At 44.0% G+C, this 12,024-nt stretch overlaps 1 protein-coding gene across 2 annotated transcripts in view; it reads right to left on the bottom strand.

The window, feature by feature from the left end:
* Positions 1-5,436: 5,436 nt before the first annotated feature.
* Positions 5,437-12,024, bottom strand: part of pik3r3b (phosphoinositide-3-kinase, regulatory subunit 3b (gamma)) — a gene marked incomplete at its 5' end in the record, with an annotated part of 177,225 nt that continues 170,637 nt past the window's right edge. For both annotated transcript variants that reach the window (XM_079158517.1, XM_079158518.1), the window contains 8 exons: positions 5,437-6,300; positions 6,791-6,961; positions 7,102-7,176; positions 7,894-8,213; positions 8,308-8,433; positions 9,321-9,501; positions 9,834-9,932; positions 10,662-10,797. In XM_079158517.1, coding sequence (XP_079014643.1) covers positions 6,102-6,300; positions 6,791-6,961; positions 7,102-7,176; positions 7,894-8,213; positions 8,308-8,433; positions 9,321-9,501; positions 9,834-9,932; positions 10,662-10,797 — 1,307 coding nt within the window. In that variant the 3' untranslated portion in view covers positions 5,437-6,101. The remainder of the gene's footprint in view (positions 6,301-6,790; positions 6,962-7,101; positions 7,177-7,893; positions 8,214-8,307; positions 8,434-9,320; positions 9,502-9,833; positions 9,933-10,661; positions 10,798-12,024) is intronic.

The raw sequence follows: 12,024 nt of genomic DNA, 5'->3' as shown, positions 1-12,024 counted from the left end.
CCTGGAGTTATTTGAGTTAGAGTATTCCAATGTGAAAACTCAACTTAAACAGTCAGTAAAAGTAAACTTGACAAAACAGACATTTTGGTTTGTCCCACTAACTCTTTCTGCCTGATCTTAGTACTACAACTACGAGTGGAACCCTGCCCATTCAGAAATCTCTGGGAGTGGATGCACCTGAGGGTAAACATGCGCCCCTCCATCAAGAACCCCTGGCTGACGGAAAAGGGAATATTGCATGTTGTGGTGGAGTGAGACACGGAGGGAAATCGTCCTGCAGAAACCTCAAATCTGTAAGTGTTGAATTCATCTGCTTTAAAAAATAGTTATTACAAATATGCTTGTCTGGAGCAAGCTGCTGCTGCTGCTGTCGGAGGGGAAGGTTTTGCCTTCAAGATAAAATTTGACTCTGGTACTTCTTTTGGAAGAATCATAGTCAAACATATTAACATGAGGATGGATAGGATGGGGTTTTAAAAAACACCAAATGCAGAAGGAAGTTATTCTTATCAAATCAGTGTCGAATCAAACCGTTAAATGTACGGAGCCCCCAAGGTTCCAAAAAACAAAAAAAAGATTCACATATTATTAATGATCACACAGGATATTAACTTGTGGATGGTGTCCTTTGTTCCAAACAAGATTTTTTTTTGAATTGCATTGCCATCCATTAAAAAGAAACTTAATGTGACAAATTCACCAAAATACACGTTTGTTCTTGAGATTGCTGCAGGACATTTTCACAACAGATATAGAAAAGTTTCAAATTGCAAACCAATCCAAACTCCAGCTATGGCCATCATGTGCAAATATATGAAGTAGCATGAGTGAGAAAGTTGTGACTTTTGGTAAGTTTTCTTTTAAATCCTCAAAAGAAGTCAGTTCATACCAACGGCACACAAACTGAAGAGTGCAGATCACGTTACATCTGATTGATTTTTACATCGGGACATCATTGAACAAGGATTTTAAGGACGCATCCTTCCTGACGTGTCACAAAAGTACCTGTTTTAAAACAACTGAACAGATCAACCAACAATCCTAGCTAGCTGTACGGGACACTCATTCACACGACATGGTTTTATCTTCTGAGTTGTGGTGATATCAAGGCAATGGAGATTAAAACATCACTGAAACGATGATCAACAACTGAAGGATTAAGAAGAACTGAAATCTTTGGTCTTAATGTTTTGGGGGAAGATGAAAACAGTCAAAAGAACAGCGACTACGACTCAAAGCAACCCTTCAAAATGTAACATCTTTTAATATATATATATATATGATAGATACGACATCTCCGTGTAAATGTGACTCATGATGCACACGCAGACATCACAGGTTAATATGAAAACAATTCTCTTGTAGATGATGATGTGTGCAATTTCAGACAAAGCCCTCTGTGAAGGAAAAGATCCGAACATATCTCTGAGAAGTTTCAAAAAGCGCCTCCTTCCCTCCTAAAGTAGCTCTACGTTTGCCTGTAACCAATACTGTACATCTGTCATAAAACTCTAAAAACCTCGGGCCCCTGCTCACCATAAAACAAAAAGGGAACTCTTCGTTTTACGTTGTTGTTTTTTTCTTTAATAAATGTATTTCATATAAAGACATTCAACAGTGAGCAATGCAATATACTTCAAGTAATAAAGTTAGGGATTTTTTTTGGAGTTCCCCGTTAGAAAAAAACCAAACAAAAAAAACCTTCAGACTGTGTGGTGATGGAGGGGGAAGGAAAGACTAGAACATCCATTTGGTGATGATGCTGTGTCTAAGCTACAGGAAGCAATGAGGGACAAGCCTCGACACTTCAGGAGTCAAAGACGTGGGAATCTAGCTTAATCGACTGAGAGTGATTGAAGTATCGATGCAGAAAAAACCCTGATTTATTTATATTTTTCTTTTCTTCTAAATCGCTGGTTTTGTTGTGTGATCGTTTCCACGGTAAACTTGAAACACCTGAGGGTTGATGACCAGAAACGTTGTGAGGGAGACGTTAAATGTCTGCCAAATCGAAACGGGCCTGCATTTCCAATAGCACCTTGAGAGTTGGGATCACCGTGTTTCCGTTACGGTCAAACATGACTTGTGGTTCTTAAAGAAAACAAAACCCCGCTTTGGACCCGGACTGATCCTTTTTGTACATTCAAGATTATATCGGCAAACCCCGCCTTGCTGTCCCCCTGTGAGTCCAAGAGAAAGAACAAAGACCACCGTCACCGAGGGACAGCAACAGATACAAAAGACAAAAAAAAAAAAAAAAAAAGGCTGTGTCCCAAGTCAGAGGCAGAGGAGCTTATAGGATGGCGGCTACATAGAGGAAGCCTAAACCTGGACGACCTCAGCAAAGATCGTGTGCAGAGGATTAACCACAGTGGGAATGATACTTCTGAGAAAAACACTGGATTTGATCACCCTGAAACATCACGCTAATACTTATAGCCACAGTTTGTGCGGAAGGAAAATAGGTCAAGTAGCAGAAAACTATGTAGGAGCAGCAAACGTTTGAGAAACTCCCTTCAGACAAGAACAAAGCAAAGTCGACGACATGGAAAAATTGTGACATTTATTTACCAATTCTTGCGTGTCCAAAAATTGGACAAAAGAAAGTCACATTTCTCGCCTGAATTCGACAAACGGCCCCTGAAATAGGACACAGCCAACATGTCACCCTATCCGCTGCAACTGTTGCGTCCCGCTGTCGATGCAGCCTTTCTTCCAGTTCGGGAGGGACGACCGTCAAGCTCAATCGAATTTGGCCCGTCCTCGCACACAAAACCATCCTGTTGTTTTCTGCAGTTGTTGTGCCGTCAAATAACAATTTGCTTTGACACAGTTACGCAAATGTAACTTTGTTTACTTTTAGTTTTTCTTTCGTGGCATCAATTTGAACAGATATCACCAAAAGGTTTTTAGACAGAGTTGAGGTGGGACCGTTCGCAATGGCGTTGTTTAAACCTCATCTGTATTTGGGGTGGGGGGGGTAGGGTCTCGAGGCGGACATTGGAAACGGGGTTATAGATAAACACATGGTGGGTACAACCAAGGTTGTATCATTCATTCAGACTCCTCTGCAGCTCAAACAATGGCCCTCTTCCTACAACCTGATCCTTCAGACATACCTGTGTGTGTGTGTGTGTGTGTGTGGCCCATACACTGATGATGGCTTATCATACCGTGAAAAACACTGCTGACGACAGAGAGAGGGAGAAAGCTTTGTCTGACTTTGTAACCAGCGTTTTTAAAAATAGTCTTATTTTTTGGTAGAGGCCCTCACAAACGTTATCCTGTGTAAAGCAAAAAAAAAAAAAGTATAAATCAGTTTGAGTGAATTAAGAACAGCTGCCTTAGTTTGCCATGAACAAGGTCAAGCTCGCATCTGCCATTCCTCGCAGCTCTGCTAACCTTTTCATCCTCTAAATAGCTGCAGATTATGAGACCCCCCCCCCCTCCCCCCCCCTCCCGAGATGCAACGCTGACCCCGTTCATCGCCTCAGAGATGTCTCTCCAAAGGAACAGCCAATGGGTGAGCATTATCTTATCGTAACAGCCAATCAGTGATACAGAATTTCTCATTTCTAAGAAGAATAGAATGCAACTTGTTTTTTTTAAGGTTTTTTTTTTTTTCCTCTTCAGTTTTTTTGAAGACTTTTTATTGTGTGATGCTCTTTAGTCTTTGACAGAAAATGCTTCCACTGGTTATAAAGTCAAGCACCGGTAAGAAGTTCTGAGTTTAAAAAAGAAAACTAACAAAATAAAAAGAGGCAACGAAGCAATCGGACAAAGAAACTGGAAACGCTTCGCCGTGCACGTTGATTATCTGTGGGGCCTTAGTGCGTCGCTCTGCTGGACGACATTAACAAAACGCTAGATTGCACGTTCATTCAAGTTTTCAGTATTTTCTTCTAAAGCCTGCGTCTTCAGCTTGGGACATCGCCTCTGTCTACCTGCTTTCTGTGTTACACATATCTTTTTTTTTTTTTTTTTTAATCAAAGCTTATTATTTCTGAAGGTTTTGAAACAAAAACACAAACAGTCCCAGTTTTTCAACCCACAGTCGTTATATTCATGTTTCTTTCACAACCACACATAAAATGGGTTTCAGGTTCTCTGGTCAGACTCCTTCGATTTTGGTGAAACTGACCATTTGTTACCCTTTAAAAAAATGTTTTTGTCTGGTTTAAGTGTAGCACCATTTGCGACCTCAGCACTCTGTATGTTAGGCCGTGACTCGGTTTACACAGTTCCTCCCTATAAGCGTCGGGTTTTGCCGGCCTGGTCCAGCGTTTGAACTTAAACCGGTCTGATGCAAACCGCCGAACCGGCATTTGTCATTATGACGTGTTCCGGCAAATTTAAAAAGTAGCCTACATCAGCAATCTATGCCGACGGCGTCACAGCGCTAAATCCGGCTTGTATTGCAACGTGATTACCAATATATGTTTGTTGATAAAAGGACTAAATAAGCCAATGTGCAACTTACTGCAGAGGCAAGCCCATTCCTGGGCTCTGAGCCAAGTGGGACACCTAGTGGAATGTGTTGTACAGGTCCGGTGTTTGGCTTCGTATCAAACCGGTTTGAACATGTTTACACTGGCCCAACCCTTGAGTGTTTAATAAAATCCAATGGTTCCACAAACTGCCTGAGCTTGCCAGCGCACTTATTGCACATCCAGCAAACAAAGTCTGTGAAAAAGTGGATTCAAACGTTGAGCAAACATTCAGAAAGTAGACGGTTGAGGCATTAGAAGAATCACTAACTGGAAAACTGGTACAAAAAAATGTGTCATTGCCCAATGTGGTGTCGTAAAATTGCTTTGTTTTTTTGTCTCCACATGAGACAAAAGATGGCAGGAAAACGTCACAACCAAGACTTGCCAATTATTTATCCGTTGGCGGACTGGCTACTTTATTGATGAATCATTTAGACTTTCTTAGCGACATAGGGAAAGCTAGGTGAGCAAGGTACAGAGTGCCGAGGCCACATATGGGACTCGTTTAAGTGCTTCATCCTCCACCATCTGTATTTACAGAAGGTCTCTGCGTTTCTGTTTACGTACCATTTGGTTTTCCAAAAAGGCTATTTGGTGCGCAAGCACGTGGCCCAAAACTCGGTTTTATGTGTGGTCTCAAACACACCATTCATTTCCTTTTACTTCACTCCTTTCTCCATTCACAAAAAGAACAAAAAGAAAACACACTAGCTGTCTCTTTCCCCTCCACACCAACTTTGGTCTCTGGTTCTGATCTGTGACGTTGCCATTTAGACATTGGCAAAAAAACAAAACTATGTTCCAGCAAAGCAAAAATAATACAAAAACCCTCTACAGTTAGTATAAAAGCAAGCCTTTTGTCCTTCTTTTTAGACTACAAAACTGATTTGTGTCACTCCCACCCTCCCCCTAAACCCTTCAGCAGCAGTCTACATGGAGGGACACTTCATAGAATGAGTGTCCGTTGTCTCGTTATGCTACATTATTTTTGCTTTTCGTACGGAGAGGGACAGGACAGAAACTTGACATCATCTCCCTCTTGCATTTACCACAAACAAAGTCACGATAAACAAGAAGGAAACATGAAAACTACTCCAGAAACAAGCAAAAGAAGTTCGTAATATAATCATCTGAGGTGCAAACTGGAAAGGAACCAAAAAGAAACATTAGGGAATGTTTTGTCGTCTTCGTCGTCGTCTTTCGCGTGTTTTTTTAGTTTTCTGTGTTGAGTTTCCCGTAAAAAGTCTGAGCTGGAGTTTAGGTAGCAGCGGGGTCAATCTGAAACTCTGAAGTGTCCTACTCCGTTTCCTTCCTTCCTTCCTTCAGTCGCTTATTTTGTTTTTTTCACATTCACAAACATTTAAAACTTCCTTGTGCAAATCAAGCAGTCTTTAGAAAGAATGCCCTCCGAAATTGTTCTTGTAAAAATATATAACTCCAAGGTGGCTGACGTGTGTGTTGCAGCTAGTGTTTAATTTCTTTCTATCTTTATCGGGTCTGGTGTTGGGGTTGCTTTGTATTTCAACCAATCTCTCCCCCCCCCTCCCCTCCCCCTTTCTTCAAGAGGGGGTTGGTTTGTTGTCTATGTGGGGGGTTTGGCCGGGGGGGGGTTCATCTGCGTCCGGAGGGCATCTGTGCGTATACGGGGTATGCGAGGCGCACGTTGAGCGAGTCGTTGTGCTGCACCAGGGAGGCCTGGTGGTAGTGGAGCACCAGGTCCTTCAGGCTGCTGTACAGGTTGTACGGTTCAGCGAAGCCGAAGCCGCGCGGTGTGCTGTAGATCACGCAGTGCTTCACCTCGCCTTCAACACTGAGGACACAGAAGACAGGTTCAACCAAGCTGGCTAGTCAGGGATGTGGACCTTAAAATCATTCAGGATCTACAGTTGGATCTGTTGAATGTAACTAACTAGAACACTGCAACCTGGCGGCACTCTTGCCACGAATGATAAAACAGATCTCTTTTTTTTTTTCTATCTTTTTGTCATGTTTATAAGTCGATCATTTGGTAGTTATTACAAGGAAAATGGTGACAGTTTAATTGGTACACTACCTACATATTGCTTCCAATTATGTCTCAACGTAATATCTTTTCAATGGACAGTCAAGATGCTGCCATTTCTGCTATGCAACAACAAATAGTAATTTGAATTGAGGGGATACATGCTATCTGCGAACCGCTAATGCCAACTGAACATAACTGTTACAAAAAAATAATAATCTATACGCGTCTCTTGAAGGTTGACAATAAATGAACAAACGTCTGTATAATGTTGTGTATATATCCAAGTTGTACTCACTTCACAGAGCAGGCGTAGCAGCCCTTTTTGCTGCTCTCTCGGATGAGGAACGCTCCGTCTGGCTTCCCGGTGAGCAGCTCCTCCGCCTGCGTCCTGTTCAGGTCCCCAACGAACCAGCTCTTCTCCTCGTAGTGAGGCAAGTTCTCATCCTCCTCATTCACGAAGTAGCCTCTGCACACACACACACACAGCGAGAAGAACACGGTGAACAAGGACTTTATTTAAAGACAGATTCAATTAACGCAGCAGTTGCTGTACAGCAGCAACGGTTTGGTGGAGGATGGGATGAAAAACTGGTAGTAGAGACTCACTCGTCAGTATTTTCGTTCTTGATTCCCAGCCAGTCGTTGATTCGTTTTTGACGAACTCCTTTGTGATTGAGCCAGCTAGAGAAAGAGAGAGCGAGAGAGAGAGAGAGACATTACTACCAATAGGATTCAGTTCAAAAGGTCTCTTTCAGTCACAACATTGTTTATGACGCAGTGAGCAAACACGAGACTGAGCAGAAACGGAATTAGCGAGCCTCCGACAAATGTTTTCACAGAATGAGGCCGGCTCTGTTGAAATGCAGTTTGACTCGTTCCAAGATATAAAGCAGAACAATCTCTGGGAGAACCAGACCTTCAGTGACAGTAAACACAAGTTTCTAATCAAGCAGCACGACGGTCTCAAAACGTCAGTTGTTGGTTTTTTTTTTTAGAGCCGTGGGACTAAAATGTGGTCTGGGCGATGGCGTGATCTTAAAGTCTGTGTAATACTAAAATATAACTCCTGAAACCTGTTGTAGAGCTGATGTGGAGGTTCGCACAAATCATTTTTGGGTTTTCCTGTTTAGCACTTGCTGTGACATGCGTTACCTCAATGAGTCAACATGTGTCAGGAGACCCAAGTTTGACCCGGGTCTCCACACGGTCTGATGCTAGTAACAATGACATTTGTGAGTGTTTCATGAAACCCTCATGAAATGACAAACACTTTGTCTGACAGCGTCAAAACCAAGATAACATGAGGTGCTTTTTCCCCACCAGGGCCATTGATATTTGTCAAGCTCTGTTCAATAAGCTGGGCCTGCCTGCTGTAGTAACAACCAGTTCGGTACTTACACTAGATACTGGTCCCTGATCTTGCGGAGCTGTATGAGGTCGGGCTTCAGGCTGTTCATCTTTTTGTCGGTCTCTCGGTTGTCCATGGCTTGCGTCTTCAGGTCCTGCTCCAGCCGCACCTTGCTGTCGTGGATCTCTCCGAGCCGAGACTTGAGCTTCTCGTAGTTCATCATGATCCTCTCGATCTCCTTGTCGTTGCCCTCGCGCCGGAAGCGCTCGATGTAGTCCTTGCTGTAGCGCTCCTGCGTGTGGCACTGCTCCTCGAAGATCTTGATGGTCTCGTTGAAGGCTTCGATGGCTGTCCGCTTCATCTGGATCTCCTGAGGGAGGAGAGAGAGGAGGAGGTAAGCGAGTGGACAGGGCGGCAAACGTGCGTTCTTTCCCGTTTGTCATAACACTTAAGGGCGTGCGTACCTGCGACGTCTTGGTGTATTCTTCGTACAGTCTGTCGTACTCTTTGCTCTTCTCCTGGTACTGATTGTGGTATTCCTGAAGCTTCTTCCCCACAGCGTCAATATTATCCTCCTTCACCAGCTGGTCCTGAGGGAGTAGAAATGAAAAACATTAGAGAGCGAGCGGTGCACAGGAACTCCAGACAGGAAGAAGTGTGCACGTTTGCTACCTTCACCCCCGATTCTGTTTCGCGAGTGCGACTCATTAATTAACCACCCACGATGCCCTGGGTGTATGGCAAGGTATGCACGCTCGGAGGAGCTGCATCGCTCTGAGTAATGACTCGCCCGGCAAACGAGTGGAGCGAAGGAATAAATGCAACGAGTGCCCTCTGACACCGCGGATGTGTGCAATTATTTTAGGGAGCGTGGCACGGGGGCCCGGCAAGCGGGGCTATATATTTCAGCGAGTGGAGATCTTGCTGCCGCTGCAGTTCGGAGTGGAAACACCCAGCACGAGCCACCGGGTACGGAGGAGGAGGAGGAGGAGGAGGAGGAGGAGGGGGGGGTTAGAGAGGAGACTGGTTGGAAAGGTGTTTCCAATGTCGGAGAAACTCACGGATTAGTAAGAGTTATGCCCTCAAGATCATGATACAACAACCTTCCAGATGAGTCCAATATGAGCTACCAGAAAGATGTTAAACTTATGCTATTTTTAATTTGATTAAACAAATTCTCCAGAAAACAAAGTGAACACACCTGAACTATCCTTTAAACAGGCCACCCAAAACTTTGACTGTGCACATAATATGATGGCTGCACAAAAAAACCTAAATTCTTCTGGTTTCAGGCTTTCCACCGGATGGTGAACCGGCTGCAGGGATTTGCTCACATCAACAAGTCCTTTGTTTGTTTTTCTACGATAAAACTAATGGCCTCATTGATTGAAATGAGACACAGGTTGTAAAGACCCTGAATTTTCCTTTTTTTAAAAAATAAAGTCATAACAAACACACGGTGTGTGTGTGTGCATACCTGCTGGAAGCGGGAGATGGGGTACATGAGTTTGACGTCCAGCTTGGTGTTGTACTGAGCCAGAGACTCGTGTCTGTAGTGGCTGATGAGCTCCACTACCGAGCTGAACGTCAGCGGGTCGGAGAAGCCGTACTTCCCGTCCCGATGGTAGATCTTTATCAGCTTGTTGTTTCCCCCTTTCCTGGACGCAAAAAAAAGAAAAGAACATGAGAAGATGTCGGCACCGTACTCAAACACTTACGGTGAGAATCAGATGATCCTTCTTAACATTCACCCCCCCCCCCCCCCTCAAGCACTTTATATTTCCAGGGCAGTGGGCGATTTGCTCCAATTTACCAGGATGCGGTGTAAGCAAAATGCTTCTCAACACATGATTTCCCTCAATCTGTAGTTAACTAGAGGGATGGCTGCATGAAAGTGGAGCAGGAGAGGTAAATCGACCACGCTTTTCCAGCCTCCGTAAATCCCCCTGTGGTTTTAAAACACTCCCGACACACTAAAGCGAGACCGTACCTCAGCGTGAGTGTGTAGTCGCCCTGCATCTTGGTGGAAGCATCCCGAACCAGGAAGGTCCCGTCCGGCATGTCTCTGAGCTTATCATTCACCTCCTCCCTGAAGACAAAAAGTGAGTTTGGACTGGTTGAGTGATCTGTGTACAGATGGTGTGTATTTGAAAAGTCTGCCTCCAATTATCAGCGGCAGGCGATGAGGGCTCTCACCAAAGCCGTACACCTCAAAGTAAATAGTCCATCAATTAAACCATGGAGGGAGAGACTGGGCAGACTGGTCCTAGCCAACAGCATCTCTACCCTGTGTGTGTGTGTGTGTGTGTGTGTGTGTGTGTGTGTGTGTGTGTGTGAGAAAGGTGGCAGACTGGCTGTCTGCACTGTAGGTGTGGTTATAGTCCTAGTATGTGTGGATTGTGGCTGAGAGCTAACCTGCACTTAGGAGGGTAAGGCAGTGACAAAAGCCTCAAAAGCTCAGACTCATCACTTTTACGTTACAAAAACACTGATTTTATGAAAAGGATTTCTGTTGCTGTTCTGAAACTCAACTCTAAAGGACACTGGGAAGCTTGAGGGCTGGGCTATATCAAGAATCAGGAAGTATATCTTTAAAGTATTTACTGAAACTTTACAAGAAAGTGTATACCACACAAACATGAATACATCACCCTTTGTAACAACAGAAGTTTTGGTGATTTTAAGGGATCAGACTTAGATTTTTCAGTGTAGAATATTTACAAAATCAATAATTTGAGCGTAAAACCAACAACTAATTTGAACATTATCGGTTGATATAGTATATCGGTACAATCTGCTCAGTCGCTATGTGTGTTACCTGGATATGTCGCCCCAGTACCACTCGGCCTCTGGCAGTGAGCTTCCCGCTCCTCCGTCCTTGGTGCCATTGCTGCTGCCCCCTCCCAACCCGACGGAGCAGGGCTGCTGTGGCTTCGCTGGCTTCGGAGGAAGAGCTGGAGGAGAGAAAGAGACAATATGTTACTATTGGGAAAGAAAAAAAAGAGCTAGTGTACATATGTATATGCACTGTGTAACTTAAACTTTGCTGCAGAGCTGTAGAGAAAAAAAAAAACCCCGAGGTCAACCACCCAACCATGACTGCTGATGGAGAGGAAGCGAAGCAATGTCACTACTCTCCCCATATTTCATTACTTTACAGCGTCGTGCGACTAATTACTGGAGAATGTTTTCTATTCATCCCCAAACATGCACACACACACTTCATATGCAAATTGTAACACAGCAGCTGTTTTTTTGTTTACACCTCCACACAAATGCAGGAGCGGTGCAGTTGGTGAGCATGTTGCTATTAATCACACAGGCCCAACAGTGGAATGACAAGTACAGTCCATACATCATCACAGTAATTATTCTGACACACACACACACACACACACACACACACACACACACACACACACACACACACACACACACACACACACACACACACACACACACACACACACACACACACACACACACACACACACACACACACGAGCCTGTGAGGCGTTTTAGGTCCTGAGGCGGGAGAAGGAAGTTTGTTACGACTGCAAACACTTTTGTTTTCATGGAGGTTCTCTTGTCTTTGAACTCATCCTCCCACTGAGCGGCTGCAGGGAAACCTCCGAATCATCCGTCGTTGATATCACAGCAGACGATGTTAAACTGGACTCTTCTGGTTTGTTACTGGCTAGGTTCGCTCGTTAAAGTGACTAATGGAAGATTGTGTAAGCCTAATTATAAAAAGGATTTTTTTTTCAAACAGTACACGTTTTTCTCGAGTTTATTTTTCCCCCACAAAAAGTACAATGATCTCTAATCAGAAATGCACATGGCCAGCAGTCTGAAGGTAATTTCCGCCTGTTTAACAGCGTTACCGGGCCTGTTGGGATAATTAGGTTATCGAAGTATGGTACCATATATGGACATGACCTCAATCATTTTTACTGACCTCGACATTTCCCTTTGTGATTACACGCAGTGCACAGACACTGCACTTCTTATTTTTTATTTACAGCGTTCAAGAGTCCATGCTGTGTGCCAAACAGAGAGCTAGCCTGAATATGACCCACAGTACCAACAAACTGTATCCAGATGTGCCTGGAGACTTCTAAAAACCTTGGTGTGGGTGTGTGTGTGTGTGTGTGTGTGTGTGTGTGTGTGTGTGTGTGTGT

The sequence above is a fragment of the Pholis gunnellus genome (assembly GCF_910591455.1).
Source record: "Pholis gunnellus genome assembly, chromosome: 4".
Taxonomy (NCBI): domain Eukaryota; kingdom Metazoa; phylum Chordata; class Actinopteri; order Perciformes; family Pholidae; genus Pholis; species Pholis gunnellus.
Note: the sequence above shows the minus strand (reverse complement) of the source record. Positions and strands in the feature narration are given on the sequence as shown.